The 16,564-nt window shown below is 35.4% G+C and overlaps 2 protein-coding genes across 7 annotated transcripts in view; one reads left to right on the top strand and one right to left on the bottom strand.

Moving 5' to 3' along the window:
- LOC129799008 (centrosome-associated protein 350-like) overlaps window positions 1-16,564 on the bottom strand; it is a 168,930-nt gene that overhangs the window by 76,329 nt on the left and 76,037 nt on the right. The gene's annotated exons all lie outside the window — the stretch shown is intronic.
- LOC129799009 (angiopoietin-4) overlaps window positions 4,896-16,564 on the top strand; it is an 87,428-nt gene continuing 75,759 nt past the window's right edge. The window contains exon 1 of the mRNA XM_055842582.1: window positions 4,896-6,783. Within this exon, the coding sequence (XP_055698557.1) occupies window positions 6,578-6,783 (206 nt within the window). The 5' untranslated portion in view covers window positions 4,896-6,577. The remainder of the gene's footprint in view (window positions 6,784-16,564) is intronic.

Raw genomic sequence — 16,564 nt, 5'->3', positions numbered from 1 at the left:
GTTTCCTCATGCTTAAATAGTCTTTATCTAGGTCCTATAACCGGGATGGAAATATTAAAGGTTATAAGTTCCCTTACTAATAAGAAGTCTGTGGGTTATGATGGTATTTCCACCACTTGCGTAAAACATATTGTATTCTATATCGTCGATATTCTGAAGGTGTTGTTTAATCGTTGCCTGGAAAATGGGGTATATCCCGATTGCTTGAAATCCGCGGTAGTCGTGCCTATCTTTAAAAAGGGTGACAAAACAGAAATGAGCAACTATCGCCCAATATCTTTATTATCTGTTTTTTCAAAAGTTTTTGAGAAACTCTTGAAGACGCGTTTGATTGATTTCCTGCACAGGACTAAATTCTTCAGTGATTATCAGTATGGCTTCAGGGAGGGTAGAAGTACCGAGGACGCTATGCTGAGGGTAATGACGGATGTGTATGAAGCTGTAAATAATGGGGACTGTGTCTCAGCTATTTTCCTTGACTTGACTAAAGCCTTCGACACTGTCAACCACGAGATCCTTTTGGATAAGCTGGGTAACTGTGGTATCAGGGGGATTGCCTTAAATTTATTTGCTTCCTATTTAGATAACAGAACACAACTAGTGAAGATTGGGGGTAGCTTTAGTGGGGCACGCACTCTAAATCGCGGAGTACCTCAGGGCACAGTTCTTGGTCCGCTCTTTTTTCTGATATATATCAATGAGTTTCTGAACATGGAGCGTGAAGGGAGGGTGGTCGCATATGCGGATGATCTTGTACTGCAATACAGAGGAAGTTCGTGGGCGGAAGTCGATGGCAGCGTAAGCAGGGACTTGAGGTCCTCCAAAGCCTGGCTTGATGAACATAACATGGTTATCAGTAACAAATCAAGGGCTATGCGTTTTCTCCCTCGAAAATCAGATACTACTCCTGAACCTATTGTATGTCATTCATCTGTTTGTAATGGATACGTCTGTCGAAACTCTTGCTTAACAATTCCGTATGTTGAAGAGTTTTGTTACCTTGGAGTAACTATTGACGCCTCACTCAATTGGAAGCCTCAAATCCAAAAACTGAAAAATAGCCTGCTCTCTATTATTAGTAGTTTATTTCATATTGGCCGCTTGTCCCCTTTGAGTGTCTCCCGCATGTTTTATTTCGCGTGTGTAGACTCTCGCTTACAGTATGGTCTTACACTTTGGGGCAGTGCCTATCACACTAACTTGAAGCCCGTGAGAATGGCTCAAAGAAGTGCTTTGAGAGCCATACTTCGTAAAAGTAAGCGCGATTCCTTATTTAAGTCGTTCATTGATCTCCGTATACTCCCTCTCTCGTACAGTTTTAAATATAAGACTCTTAGAGTGTTTTTTGTCCGTGGTGGTTTTTATAATACTAATAGAGGTAGACCACTGCGAAGTGTAGCACCCGCAGCAGTTCCATTTCCGCGGAAGGAACTTTTTAAAAGATCCTTTTTATATGTGGCACCTTCTCTATATAATGAACTGCCTCTAAACTTGAAAGAACCACATATAAGCTACCAGACCTTTTCGAATCGATTGAAGCGCTTGATTTGGGCGGAGTATTGCGCTGAACGTCCGGGGTTCATTTCCGCCGCGGGATAGTTACATAATGCGATGCGTGCTTGGGATAATCCAGTCTCTGCTTCTTATGAGTGGTTGGCGGCTTGCAGGGATACCTTATGTACTGCCTAGGCTAACTCGTTTATCCTGAAACTGAAGCTCCCTCACTAGCTTTGTCTATGTCTGGGTTTTTCTCTCGGCCTTCAGCTTCTCTTTTGCCCGAAATTGTGAAGGTCAGGTGGGCGCGGGAGGCTTTGGGGTTTGCCACGGCGGGGGTTTTCTTTGGGTTGTTGTCTGGGCTCTGGGAGGCGGTGGCTGGAGTCCCGGGTTCTTGTTGCGTGTGTGGATGTCCCGTTTTTGATTACTTCTGCTGATGCTCGGGTCTCACTTTTCATATGCGCATTAGAATTTGTAGTCTTTTTTGTATTATTTGATTTGCACTCGTGTAGTTTCTGACATTCTGCTTGATCTTGTTTTATTTTGTTTTGTCTTTTTCTCCACGTCTCTTCATTTTTCATCGCGTGTCTATTCACTTTTTTTTCTTGTTTGATTTTCTTTTTGTTTTCTTCTGGGGGCCTCTTCGCGGCCTTCATACGTTTGACAGTTTTGGTTTTCTTTGTATCCCTGGTGTTGATTATTCCCTTTCCCCATCATCCATTCCTATCCCCTGCTTAGTCTCCAGCAAATACGTACTCCTCCTAGGAGTCCATGCTGGGACCCACCTCTTTCCATCTGCAAAGCTTCTCAAAACACACTCATATATTGTCTAATGATGAATTGTGAAAATAAATATGGCCTATACGACCAGTGATTCGGGATTTTCTGCCGTCTTGCCCGATGAGGTCGGTTGTGAAGTCGGCGGCAGCCGCAGATGGTTTAAGAGCAAATAAATCTATCTATCTATCTAAATTTTTGTGTCCGGTGTAATGTTTCCTAGGAAAATGAGGCCTACAGAGGTGGAAAAAAGTGGTACGAAGCTGAGTTAACCAGGGCACCTTCGTAAAAAATGCCGCTACATTTTGATTTTCCTGTAAAGGAAAATCCAAGGACTTCCAGGAATTTTGTGAGGCAGAATTATGAACCCAATAAGTAAGAGATTTTTTTTGATATAGTGATATAACTGAATCGGTGTGTGTGGCATTCAGTAAAAAATCTTAAATCTTGGATTCCTTTTTTAATACGAACCTTTAAAACCTTCCCCTATACGGGAATTTTAGAATCTCTTCGACTTCTTCAGCGCTAACATCTTAGCACCTGACGGTCTCTATGACCAATACCAGAAACCCCGGTGACAATTAATTGAAATTCAAGGATTGAAAACACTGTTACGAAGTATCCTATGAATCGCCTTTAATCTGTTGTGAATCGGTACTCATAAAGTTGGCGAAATTCAAGAGGAATTCGCGTAAAATTAAAATTCATTAGAACGGTTCCTTTTCAATGTAACTTTTTTCACCTAAAAAATCAATCTGACAACCAGTTTTTAGCTGCTTCATTAGTAGGGGGCGTCATTTACAAAAGAAAACTACGAAAATGAGAGAGCCAACATCCCTCAAATTTCGGATCATTATCATCCTGAGTCATGTGGGCCTCTGGTACTGTAGGCTCCGGATAATGGTGAATCAGTTTGCCATAAAGGACTAAATCGTTCATCAGATCGGCTGCCTCTATAACTGATTTCCAGTGCACCGCTTCAATTAAGTTCGGCAACCATCTCAACTAATCGCAAAATCTTAAAAGGAGGAATAAAAAATCTAGATCGAACATATACTTATAGTGAATTTTTCCTGACATGTCCTCTTCTTCCATTCTTTTTAATACTTCTTCTATATTGTGAGATCCTTCGATCAGAAACCACTATAATTTCCTTGGTTTCTCGATCAGAAACCCGAATGACTGCAATGCAGTAAGTAGTACCCGATGGAACTTTAATGAAGAAATATTCCTCATTAATATGCAAGTTTTACGAGCAATCATATTTATACTATAGTCTATTTATTTATGACTAAGGGCCTTGACAGACTAGGATTAGCCGAGAGATGGCTTAGCGTAATTATATTAGAAATAATGATCAAACAACATTTCCATCATTTTCCACTAAGTCGTCTCTCGGCTTAAGTCGTAAGTGTGTCTAGGGCGTCAGGTACATTACTAACTATAAATCGATATTCAAAAACTGATACCAAAAACTATGCATTTGACACCGGGTGTTAAGGACCTTAGTGTTATTTCAGTAGAAGACTATAGTCCGGTAACAGGGTTGTTTACAATAAGGCAGTTGTTTGAAGCGCCATCTAGATTTGCAATCAAATAATTTTATTTCTCAAACAGTAGAGTCTTCTAAATTCGAACGTTCGGGGAGTATTTTTAACATATCTCACCTCCCAAATTCGAACGATTTTTTTTCAAAACTAACGAAATTTATGTGAGATTAAATTGTACTTTGAATCAAATTTCCGTACTTTCTCACAAGTCTTAGTGGTAATATGTTTCCTTTTCATTTTATACGATCATAATGTATGCAAATATCCAGGAAGAAGCACATAAATATAATTTTCATTCATCCAGAATACGAATTTTTTAACATAATTCCACAATTGACATTTTGAATCCAAACGTCCGTCGTTCGAATTTGAGAGATTCAGATTTGAGGGATTCTACTGTAACATCAAAAAAATGACACAGCTAAAAGCTCCCGAGCTTTCAAAATAACCATCCTAAAGGCGTCTTTCATCTCTATATTAATATCTTTTCGAGTACAGTTGAAGATTTGCTACTTGGGCACCACATACAACACTCACACATGCACTTTAATCGTCAGTTTTTAGTGAAAGTTCTTCCATGGTGCAAAGTCGACAACTGTGGCTTTTTGTTATTATTGCTATCATTGAGTTTGGATGATTTAGTCAAATAATAGATATAGTTTCTAGCAAAGCCCTTCAATGTCCGCTAAAATAAATTTTCCTTTGGTCTACGCACAATTTCTTCAAATGCAGAGATTTCTTGTAAGTCTTTCAATATTGGGCATCCAAGTGAGAAAAGGTCCATATTCCATATCTTAATATTGCCGCAACCATGAGTGAAAAATATATTTATATATATTTTTATAAAAAGACACAAACTACTACCCATGAAAAGTAAAGGTGAATGAATGTGTGCGAAAAGAGACGGAATCGGCATATAAAAGTGGAGGGAAAAAATACTACACACATCACCTATAGTTGTTGGGTTATGAATGGTACGAATTGCGCTGGTTAGTATCTTTTGCGTCTGCTATTACCTGTCATATGAAATCCACGGCAACAAGAGCCATACCACCACCATCAACCATCAGCAATTTTGTTGTTTCGCTGGAATAGACTCTATCGCATTGACCAGCCGCCACAGAAATAATTGAACCGCGATTCGAGACGGTTGTGCTTTTGAATCTTTTGCCTGATTTTTCTTGTGAGCGCCTGGCTTTTTTTATTTTCAAGCACCTTATAGACTCTCTCCCTTTAACCTCAAGAGTGTAAATGTGAAGAATATTTATTATTCTTCTTAATTTCTTGTGGGGCTACCTGTGCCTTTTGTAAACACACAATTCTTGATATTTATTTACCTTGCAAACTAAAGTAAAAAAAAAACATACACCTTCACCACATCATTTAATACCAAAAAATCCGAGGATAAAAGAGACATAGTGGTACAAGAGACAAGCAATAAAATCACATCATACAATCGCGATATTTCATCCCAGTGTTTCTTTCACAATAATATAAAATATAACCTCAAGAAATCACCCTAAATCAATCAAAATCCTCAACAAGTGCCGAAAAACTTCAGTGGTCATTTCATTTCTTATTCTTTTTTTTTAACAAACGGAATACAAATACCACACAGTGATTCATCGTTAACGCAATATAACTTACTTAATAAGAAAGTTGATAGAAAAGTTTACTATTAAAAAGAAAACAGAAAACATAAAATACACCCAGTTTAATAAATCACCGTGCTCCCAAAACACCCACATTTTGCCGGATATTTCAGCTAAAAGAAGCTGAAAAAACACTATCCAGCAAATTTCGTACAATACCGAAAGTGTTTCTAATGCTGAATGCAACGAGCATTGAGCAAAATTCCTAATCACACACAAAAAAAAAACATAAAAGAACTCCATAATTGAAATAAAAGAAACTTTTAAAATATTGTGCAAACGTGAATTTAGTTTTGTGGTGTAAGTTCTTAAATCAAGTTAATAAAAAAAAAAATCATTAATCTCGTTCAAGTGTCAAAAGCTAATACCCTTTAATGGTATGTTTGGCAAAAAGAAAAATCAGTGGAATTGTTTTGCGAATCAAGATAAATTTCACGAGTTGAAATGATGAAAAAAGAGAATTTAATTAATTAGTGTTGAGAGTTGTTTTTTTCATCATCCCATTTTATTTTTCTCGTCTATAAAAATATCTTCACAATTTAAGACGCGCTATAAAGTATCTAGTGCATAACTGGTGCATTTTTCCGGTCAATCTGGACACACGAGAAGAAAACCAACATACATCTCAAAACATTTTATATATATATGAAATTCTTCATGTGCGAGAAGAAGTAAAAGAGTAGAAACGAACCATATAAAATTCACGAGTTATGCAAATTTGTATTATCGCATTGAAATACAAGTGAGACTTGCTAAAAATCAATTGAAATCTTACGTTTATTTTTTTTTTTTTATAAATTATTTCTTTGAGACCTTTTGCTTTGTCTTATTGAACGCGGAGGAGGTTTTGCCAATCTTGTGCCCAGTCGCATGGTTTTTTTTATTTCTTCTTTTTCTGTGACTTTCAATTCAACCTGTCCCCTTCGGAAACATACAGCATCATAAGAACACTGCAGTTTGCAAAGCAACAGTGCAAAAATTATCGGACTGTTAACAACAACTTGCTAAACCAACTCAAGAGACAGAAGGAGTGAGATCAGTAAGGCTTTGGACAAGACCCCAGGAAATAATAGTGCCAAAATTATATCTTCGACAATTATCAAAATGTGGGCCTTAAGGGCCAGTGTTCTCATTGGATTCCTCACACTAGTATCAGGGGCTGGTCCAGTTCGTCCAGGAACAGGAAATCCATCACCCCGTCTCCCCAGAACGAGTGCAAGTCAACTTCTTCATGCCAATTCCACAGGATTTAAAGCACCGCCTTCGGCCAAGAATCACACAAACCATGGAAGGCCAACACTGAGAACAAGGTAAGTGAAAGACAATCATCCCACTTCCTAACATCCCACTTCTGACAGTTACCCATTCACCAAATCCAAAAAAAAACATCTAAGTCAGGGAATTGAATTTTCATAAGCAATTCGTGAGTGTAATAATTAATTAATGCACATCGTCTTCCTCCTTTTCCTGCGCAGACTTTTATGCAAAATTGAAATTTTCTCATGATGCATTTTTTTTTATTATACACCACCGACGTGAGATATTTGCAAAAAGAAGCGAATAATTTCTTTCAAAAATTTCTTTTCATGCTTCATTTTCCTCCAATTACTTTTAGTCAAATTAGATGAATATATTATTCCCATGTTAACGATATTACTATTTTAACGCACGGCGATCGATACACTTGGTTTGTTACTTAATTACTAATTTAGATCAACTTGGTGAAATATATAATTCAATATTATTGCACATATGTTTAAAATACATACGCATGTTGCTCTCTTTTTTCACCTCATTCCCTCCTCACTTTCATGGCGCTTTGGTATGAGAGATTTTAGAGAGTGGGGTAGTTTCGTATACTCAGCAAAAAAAAGAGAGCCGTATAAAATTTGTCATGATTTTTGGATCTTAGGTTAATTTTAATTAAGGAAATCAAAATTACTATATTATGAGAAAAATATTTGATAATTTTATAACGAGAATACATTGTTTCAGTCAATATTTTGTTACTGTAATTGAGAAATTTTTGCTTTATAGGTACCATAGTTTACTTGAACGCACTTAGGCTCGATCTTAATTTTTATTTCATCGGAAATTTTAATATTCGAACTTTTATTATTTGCTTACAATTTTATGTTTTTAAAACTTAATATTACTCCTTAAAATTTTTGAAATATTTTTAAATAAAAGAAAATAAACATCTTAAATTGAAAACTACACGAAGTGTAGCTCAATCCATTTTGAAAAGCGGTATTTTTTTGTTAAATTTTGTAAATGTCTTTTTTTATAAATTGTTTTCTAAAACCATGAGATGCAACATTTATTAGGGAATAGAATTTTGATATCTCTGCGTATTTTGAGTAACTTTTGTCAAAATAGAACGTTGTAAAGTAAATCACAAGCATATTTGTACGTAAATCATGTCAAAATGCTCATAATCCTCTTGTTCACTAATAATTTTCCCGATTATAGAGCTCTCTCCGGTTAAGGTTTTCTTCTCTATCGATTCGAAGGTAGGGGAAATTACTATCCCTTCGAATGTTCATGCCTTCGAATAATGTGATCTTTTGTTTTTCGTGAGAGATTTACACTAAATTATCACGGAATTATCAACAATTGATGATAAGCCAACTAATATTTAATAGAAATGTGTAAGTCTCTTAAGAAAACTAAAACAAAATTCACATTATTCGAAGGCATGAACGTTCGAAGGGAGAGTACTTTCCCTTATATAATAGAGAACTTGCCTAAAACCGACGAGTTATACAAATGTGAGCAAATTCATTAAAAAGACATTTATTTTAATGAAATTGCAATGCAATGCAAACGTTCTTCCATCCTGAAATTAAACAAAACCACACAAAAATTCGCTTTTTGCAATACCGAAATTCAAAATGGCAGAACAATCAGCGCTAATGTGGCGAGTACGTGAACTCGCACTTTAGGCTTCCGGTAAAATTTCGAATAGGTTTGGCTTGGCTTTGGAGTGGCTTTATCTCATCGAAAGGTTATTACTGAACGGAGCCAATGTGAGAGATCACAAGAATTTCGATATCATTACTTAAAATATTTCTACCAAAAAAAAAACGGTCTTCAGACTTTAAACGGTGAATGTGCCTCTTCAACTTACCAATAAACCAATAGTACAATATGATAATGCTATGTGACGTATTTTGGTCGAAAATTCGGAAAAAGAACAACACTAAAAGCCTGTAAGTAACAAACGGCCATTTTACGGACCTCTATGAAATTCTCAATTATTTGATTATTATTATTATCTTCGAATAGTGTTTCAAACCACACAAATAATTTTGAATTTATCATACGGGATCACTATACTATTACGAAATTCCCTAATGGAGCAGGTTAGGTAGCTATCCTGAAATTTATCAAATTTTCTGTTATAACGTTTAAAATGCTTAAATGTTAAGAAGGATGTACGCATTGTGTAAGACATTTGTAAGCTATTTACTTCAAAATGTTGTATTTTGACGAAAACTCCTTACAATATTATCTTCAATTTCTTCCAGTAAGCCATAATAAATTGTGTAAAGCGTTAAAGAATCAACTTTTCTTTTCAAATGTGATATAAAATGTTTGAAATTATCTTGTAAATTCAAAACATTTTTTAGAAATGATTTAAAATATTAATAGTATTTTTTTCTATCTAAAAATTAACCACAATTACTCTTCTCCGCTGTAAAAAATATCACTTATCGAACGAAGTTTGCAAAGCTGGTAGGCATAGATATAATAAATGCTTTTAATATGAAACTTTTATATTGATTTTATGAACAAGAAAAGTTATGTTCTTGAAAGAAGATAAATCACTCGTTTGAAGCATAGTAATTTTTTCATTTTGACTTATTTCACTTCACTTCTAAAAACATTTTGAAACGGTCAAATTAATCGGTAGCAAATCAATTATATTCATTTTTCATTGAAAAATCAAATGGAAAAATCAAACTAGTTGGTTAAGGTCTTAGGATCTTTAATATTATGTACAGTGCGGTAATTTGGAATCGAACCTAAATTGCAATTTTGAGTTCTCCTCACTGTTTCAGGTGGACAAAGGGAAAAAAAGATCACTAAGAAGTGCCAGCCCTACTCAATATCTACCTATTTCTTCGTGGAACTTTTGACTTGGAACTTTTGTGGAATTTTTAAGACTCAAAATTCTTAGGTTTTGTTTCAGTACAACACTATACTTGTTATTATTTTTTACTTTAACGTTGATTTCACCCAAAGAAAATAACTTTATTGTGGCTAAAAGTGTCCTGTTAAATTGTAACTAAAGTTATTTACTGCTTTACCAAGATATCAATAGCTTTTTCTAAGCAGTATAATTTTATGATATTATACGAGTTCCCCTACTCTTTTTTGTATTATAAAAACTCAAGGCAGTTTATTGATTTTCTCACTTTGCTAGAGTTCAATACTTTGTTAACTACTGATTTCATTTGAATTCATTTGAAAATGAACCAGAAGAGTCAATCTGGGATGGTTTGCAGAGAGAAATCCAAAGCTTGGGGAAATGAGAGTAAACATGTATTTATGCCAATAAATATTTTTTTTTTACATAATTTTTCACTTACATAATTTCACAAAGAAACTCTTTTTATCGTCATTATTTCGAGTGATATTTTTTTCCTTAGCACAAAAAACACTTAAAGATATTTTTAGAAAAATCATGTTTGATACCCAACACAGTAATTTCAGTGTAGAAAAGACAACTTTTGCGATAGCAATCGCCACATGTTGGGATTATGTGGTTAGATTATGTTATTTTTTTTTCTTTCCACCATCTCTCACCATCATCTTCCAATCCAGTGATACAGATTTTATATGCCGGACAATTTGTGTGTAAATCAACAGCGACATAATCATAATTAATCATTTACATATAATCTAAATGGCCAAATGCGACGACAACGATTAACTTCTTCAAGTAATTACCTATGTGTTATTAATTAAAATGCATTTTGCAGCACATCTGGATCTACGCAATTAATTCATTGCGACAGATTGTAGAGAGTAAGAGGGAGAGAAAGGTGTAAAAGAGAGAGAAAAGAAGGGAAAATTTTTAATATCAAAGAAATCCGCAATATCTTCAAACTCATTTCTGAGATTTGTCATTTGTGGCACTTTTCCCTCATTCTTGGCATCATATCGCATTATTATTGTTTGCGAAGTGACTTGAAAGTTGCACTTTTAATTTCATTGACGCAATTTTCTCTTTTTCCCTCATTCATGGGATATCAAATTAAATGAATTTTATCCACACATCTCTGACGCCCATTTGCGGTTGTGAAGCCCTCAATGTCCATAAGAAGATGACATATGGGGATGCATATATGGAGTAATTTAATAAATTACCCATCATTTGATATTCATTTCACATCACATTGAAATAATAGAAATAACATAACTTTCATATAAACTACATACTATATAATTTATGTAGTGAAATTTGTCAATAGACCAATTTGCAGTCAATAATATAAATCCAATTGATCTACCGATTGCTAAATGATTGATCAATAACTAGTCATCGCAATTCTTCATCTCACGGAAGACATTATTGACCAATTTGCTGTCCAAAAGTAATCCAATCCATTCCAGGTAGTACACAATTTGCCAGCTATATAACTCCAGACAATGGGAGAAGAATTTAAATTCCATATCGCGCAATTGATGACAGAAGAGAAGCAAGTATGAAACCCTCTTGAATAATTGACCATTTATGATGAGTTGCAACAGTCATTCAGTCACGATTATGATCGCAATAATTTTCCAATTGATATTACTCACTATACATTTTAAGTCACAAAAATCTATCGACATTCCATCCTTTCCTGACCTTCTCAGTACATATTCCTAGCCCTAGTCTAGATCCCAATAAATAAAAAGAAATCCTCATATAAAAACCATGACAAATAAAGCAAGTAATTGGCATGACAATCTCGTGACACTTATTAGCAATTTTATCCATGTTTTGAATGAAATTTCGTGCATGACATTCTTGTCTCAAGCAAAAAAAGGCGCCACATTTGCAAGCGCAATTGTTGAGGAAATAACATTTATAATGCAGTCTTTTGTGAACAAAAAATAGTTAAATTCAATTGACACAGCCAATATTTGAATTAACTTTTAAATCAATCGGAAATTTGCGCTCATATATTCGGGTTTCTTTCTTTCGAGCATTGAAGTCTTTCGTTTCCTCGACACGCTAATGCACTTTTTATGTGTCAATTTTCGCCAGAAAAATAAATGGGGACGTTTTTTAGGATATTGAATTTTTTTTTTGATCACGTTATAGCCATTTTATTATCTCTCATGGCTCAGCATAAAACTTGAACAACTCGCAAATAGTCAATTTAACACTAAACCTACCGACCATTTTTGGTCGTTTTTCGGTCAAATGGGAAACCGTGGTAGGGTAGGATACTCAACAAATTTGTTTTGGAAAAGAGCACAAAATTAAAGTGTAAACATTGAAAAATATATTACCTGCATATTTTAAGAAATTCATAAAGTTTAATAGCGATATTGTACCGTTTAAATATGTGTTAATTTTAAATTGGTCAATTTGACCGGATATCGGTAGGTTTAGTGTTAATAGAAAAGCAATTTTATGCTAAGATTTTACATGAAAAATAGATGTATCTCTAATTTTAAGAATAATTAACTTTCAGGTACTATAATAATCATAGGGAAGATAGACGATGCCAAGGCGTAACCAAAAAGGAAAAATAAAATGAATTTTGTAGAAATTCAAGTAGTTCGAGTCTTATTCTGAGCTGTCGATTAAGTCTAATGTCACCCCTGATTTCTGAGATTTATTGTCTTAAATATTTTAAATTTTCAGTAGTGCTACCTTAAATTTAATACCCGATAAATCGTCACTTGATGGACATTTTATGAGGTGTTTCACACCAAGTAGAGATTGAATAATCTATTTCAAAATAGAAAAGTAGGTGAGATTGTTGAGTCTCACCTACTATTACAAATTGTAATAAACATTTAAATAAAAAAAAATAATTAAAAAAAACCTTATTAGCGAATTTTGTAAATAACATCATAGGTGGATTCTGTATGTGCTGTGCATTTATCGTATTTGACATAAGAAACATGTATCGACGACTCTATTCCGTATTATTCTAAGCTAACATCTAGGTAATTCGGAAATTAGTACTTGTAGTAAAATTTGATGATATTAATTATATTAATTAAAGGGACAGATAATCCTAACCGGCTTATGTAGGTGAGATTCTTAACGTGAGCTAACTCGGAGTGCATGCAAATTCGATTTGATGCTGAAGTAGGGAGACGCCATTCAGTTATCTTGAACCAAATTCGTGAAATTATACAAGTTTTGTATTTGAACCAAAATGTCAAGGATTTGGATGAACTGACAGAAAAGTGTCATATGGGTGAAATGTAGACCAGAATGTTCTCTATAATTTTGCCGTAGAACTTGAACTCATCGATTACTCAGAAGCCAAGATAAGCGAGGTTTTTTGTTTCTTAACTCGTTTTTTCATCCAGAGTGCCCCAAGTGTTCATTTGTTGAACTTTAACTAAATCAAAGAATTGTTGTATTTTGCGGGACTTTCCATTTAAACCCCTATTTTAAGTGTCTTGGTGGAGTAGAGGCAGTCAAATTGGCATCTGAGTGATTTCAAAGCGTTATTATGGGAAAAATCAATTTTTTCACACTTAAACGGCAAAATCGGAGTGATAGCGTAGTCTGAGCGGAAAATGATGTATGGACGAAATGTAGAGACAAATGTGCTCTACAATTATGTCGAAGTAATCATCAAAATCGGTTCAGCGACAGTCGAGATAATTGAGGTTATGTGATATTGAAATTGGTTTTTCGACTGTGGCGCCCCTGGTGTTGGTCCCACGAAGTTCAAACATTCTAGAAAGTTGTAGCATTTGGTGAGATCTTTCGTTTAAGCCCTCATTCATCAAAATCGGTCACATAGAACCGGAGATATGATTTTTTGAATTTCGTGAACTTTGACCCCTCATATCTCCGGTTCTATTGAAACCACAGCGCGCATACGCACCATTTTGGAAACGTCCTAGACTGGACTACAACATACTAAAATTTCATTAACTTGCACAATGCCGTTTTTGAGAAAAGTGACTTTGAATTTCGATGAATTTTGACGCTATCACAGCGCCACCTGTGGTGACTTTTTGAACTTCCATCTGAAAGTGCTCATCGAGACGAAACCAAAAAGGTAAAATTTAGGTCGCTATGTTAATTAGAACCGGAGATAGAGGCCGGTCAATGTTCGAACTTTGACCCCTTATAGCTCGGGTCAGGGGTTATGGATCGACTTAAGGTTTTTTTTGTTTGATAGCTATAATGAACGGCTACAACATACTAAATTTTCAGCCCGATGCACAATGGAATTTTTGAGTTATTTAACTTTTAATATTTAAAAATTTTCTTTTTAATAATAGCGCCCCTAGCGGTGGTTTTATGAACTTGCGATGTTAGAAGGGGAAGTGGCATTTCACGAGAGCTTTCCAAAAAGCCCTCACTTTTTAAATTCTGACAATTAGAACCGGAGTTATGGCCATTTTAAGAAATTTTTTTTGGACCCTTATAGCTCGGGTCAGGGGGGTCAGGGGACCTTAAGTTTGGTATTGATGGAAAGCTCTAAGGCCCAGCTATAACATACTAAAATTTGAGTCCGCTGAATGCCATAGGGGCGGAGCTATTGAGAAAACAAAAAAAGGGGGGTCTTCAAAATGGCGGAAGGAGGGGTGGGGGGTGGGGGGTCTATGCACCAAGTTGCAATTTTCACCCGATATATAACCTTTGCCGAAAACCGCAAGTCGATATCTTTTTTAGTTTAGGAGCTATTAAGCTCCAAAGAGCGGCCGGCCGGCCGGCCGGCCGGCCGGGAACGTAAATTAGCCACATATATATTCGTGATCAGGAAGTGCTGAAACACATTTTGGCCAAATTTGAGGTCGATCGGACGACATGAAATTTTGTTAGGATTATAGTAGGTGAGATTGTTAAGAATCTCACCTAATATTAGGATTTTTTTAAATTTAGTAGGGGATAGTGGGGTAAAAATTCATAAAATGAATACTTTATTTTTCTTTGGTTACTATAATACTCGATAGGTTTGTATTCATAACATTCTTATAGGAATTTCACTGGTCTTCGACCTTGCTTTAAACCATTTTCCTCTATCTTAAAAGAAAATCTGATTTGATCTGAAAATCTGATTGGAAATATTATATTTTGATAGGAAATTTATTTTTCTACAACCTTATCATAGACTATTTTTCACTACATTTACGAGAAATGTGCTTTAATTAAGGTAGTCAATACTAATATTTCCTGTAAAAATAAAATTAAACACAGGGCTAGAAATTTTAATATTTTTCTAATTCCTTGCGCGAATCTCTCAAATTTCGTTTAAAGAGTTTCATAACAGCCATTTATAGCAAAAATTGAAAGCCTAGATTTCTTTTATAAGATAGTGAGATTTGGTATTCTTGATTTGTGGTTCTTTGCCAAATGTATTAGTGTAAAATGTAGGGGAAAGTACTCTCCCTTCAAACGTTCATGTTTTCGAATAATGTGAATTCTCTTTTAATTTTCCTAAGAGACTTACACATTTCTATTAAATATTAGTTAACTTATTATCAATTATCGATAATTACGTGATAATTACGTGTAAGTCTTTAAGGAAACATAAAATAAATTCACATTATTCGAAGGCATGAACGTTCGAAGGGAGAGTACTTTCCCTTATTAATTTACTAGGTATAAATCTTTATAGTATAATTAAATATTCTACTACTTCATTGCTCCGAATGATGTCATAGTGTTTGTTTTCCATCTAATGTTTATGTACAAACCGAACTATGAAAGAGTGCGACTTCAGGTCTTCGAATATCCATATTTCTAAAATCGTTTAGGGGAAAGTACTCTCCTTACGAACGTTCATCCCTTTGGATAAATGTGAATTAGGTGAGATTCTTAACAATCTCACCTACTATAATCCTAACAAAATTTCATGTCGTCCGATCGCGCTCAAACTTGGCCAAAATGTGTTTCGCCACTTCCTGATCACGAATATATGGGGGGCTAAGTTACGTTCCCGGCCGGCCGGCCGGCCGGCCGTCCGTCCGGCCGGCCGGCCGTCCGGCCGCTCTTTGGAGCTTAATAGCTCCTAAACTAAAAAAGATATCGACTTGCGGTTTTCGGCAAAGGTTAAATATCGTATGAAAATTGCAACATGGTGCATTGACCCCCCACCCCCCACCCCTCCTTCCGACATTTTGAAGACCCCCCTTTTTTGTTTTCTCAATAGCTCCGCCCCTATGGCATCGAGCGGGCTCAAATTTTAGTATGTTATAGCTGGGCCTTAGAGCTTTCCATCAGTACCAAACTTAAGGTCCCCCGACCCCCCTGACCCGAGCTATAAGGGTCCAAAAAAAATTTCTTAAAATGGCCATAACTCCGGTTCTAATTGTCAGAATTTAAAAAATGAGGGCTTTTTGGAAAGCTCTCATGAAATGCCACTTCTCCTTCTAACATCGCAAGTTCATAAAACCACCGCTAGGGGCGCTATTATTAAAAAGAAAATTTTTAAATCTTATAATTTAAATAACTCAAAAATTCCTTATGCAATCGGGCTGAAATTTTAGTATGTTATAGCCGTTGATTATACCTATCAAACAAAAAAAACCTTAAGCCGATCCATAACCCCTGACCCGAGCTATAAGGGGTCAAAGTTCGAACATTGACCGGCCTCTATCTCCGGTTCTAATTAACATAGCGACATAAATTTTACCTTTTTGGTTTCGTCTCGATGAGCACTTTCAGATGGAAGTTCAAAAAGTCACCACAGGTGGCGCTGTGATAGCGTCAAAATTCATCGAAATTCAAAGACATTTTTCTCAAAAACGGCATTGTGCAAGTTAATGAAATTTTAGTATGTTGTAGTCCAGTCTAGGACGTTTCCAAAATGGTGCGTATGCGCGCTGTGGTTTCAATAGAACCGGAGATATGAGGGGTCAAATTTCACGAAATTCAAAAAATCATATCTC

This window comes from Phlebotomus papatasi, chromosome 1 (genome assembly GCF_024763615.1).
Source record: "Phlebotomus papatasi isolate M1 chromosome 1, Ppap_2.1, whole genome shotgun sequence".
Classification (NCBI taxonomy): Eukaryota; Metazoa; Arthropoda; class Insecta; order Diptera; family Psychodidae; genus Phlebotomus; species Phlebotomus papatasi.
The sequence above is the reverse complement of the archived record's forward strand: the minus strand, read 5'-3'. Positions and strand labels throughout refer to the sequence as shown.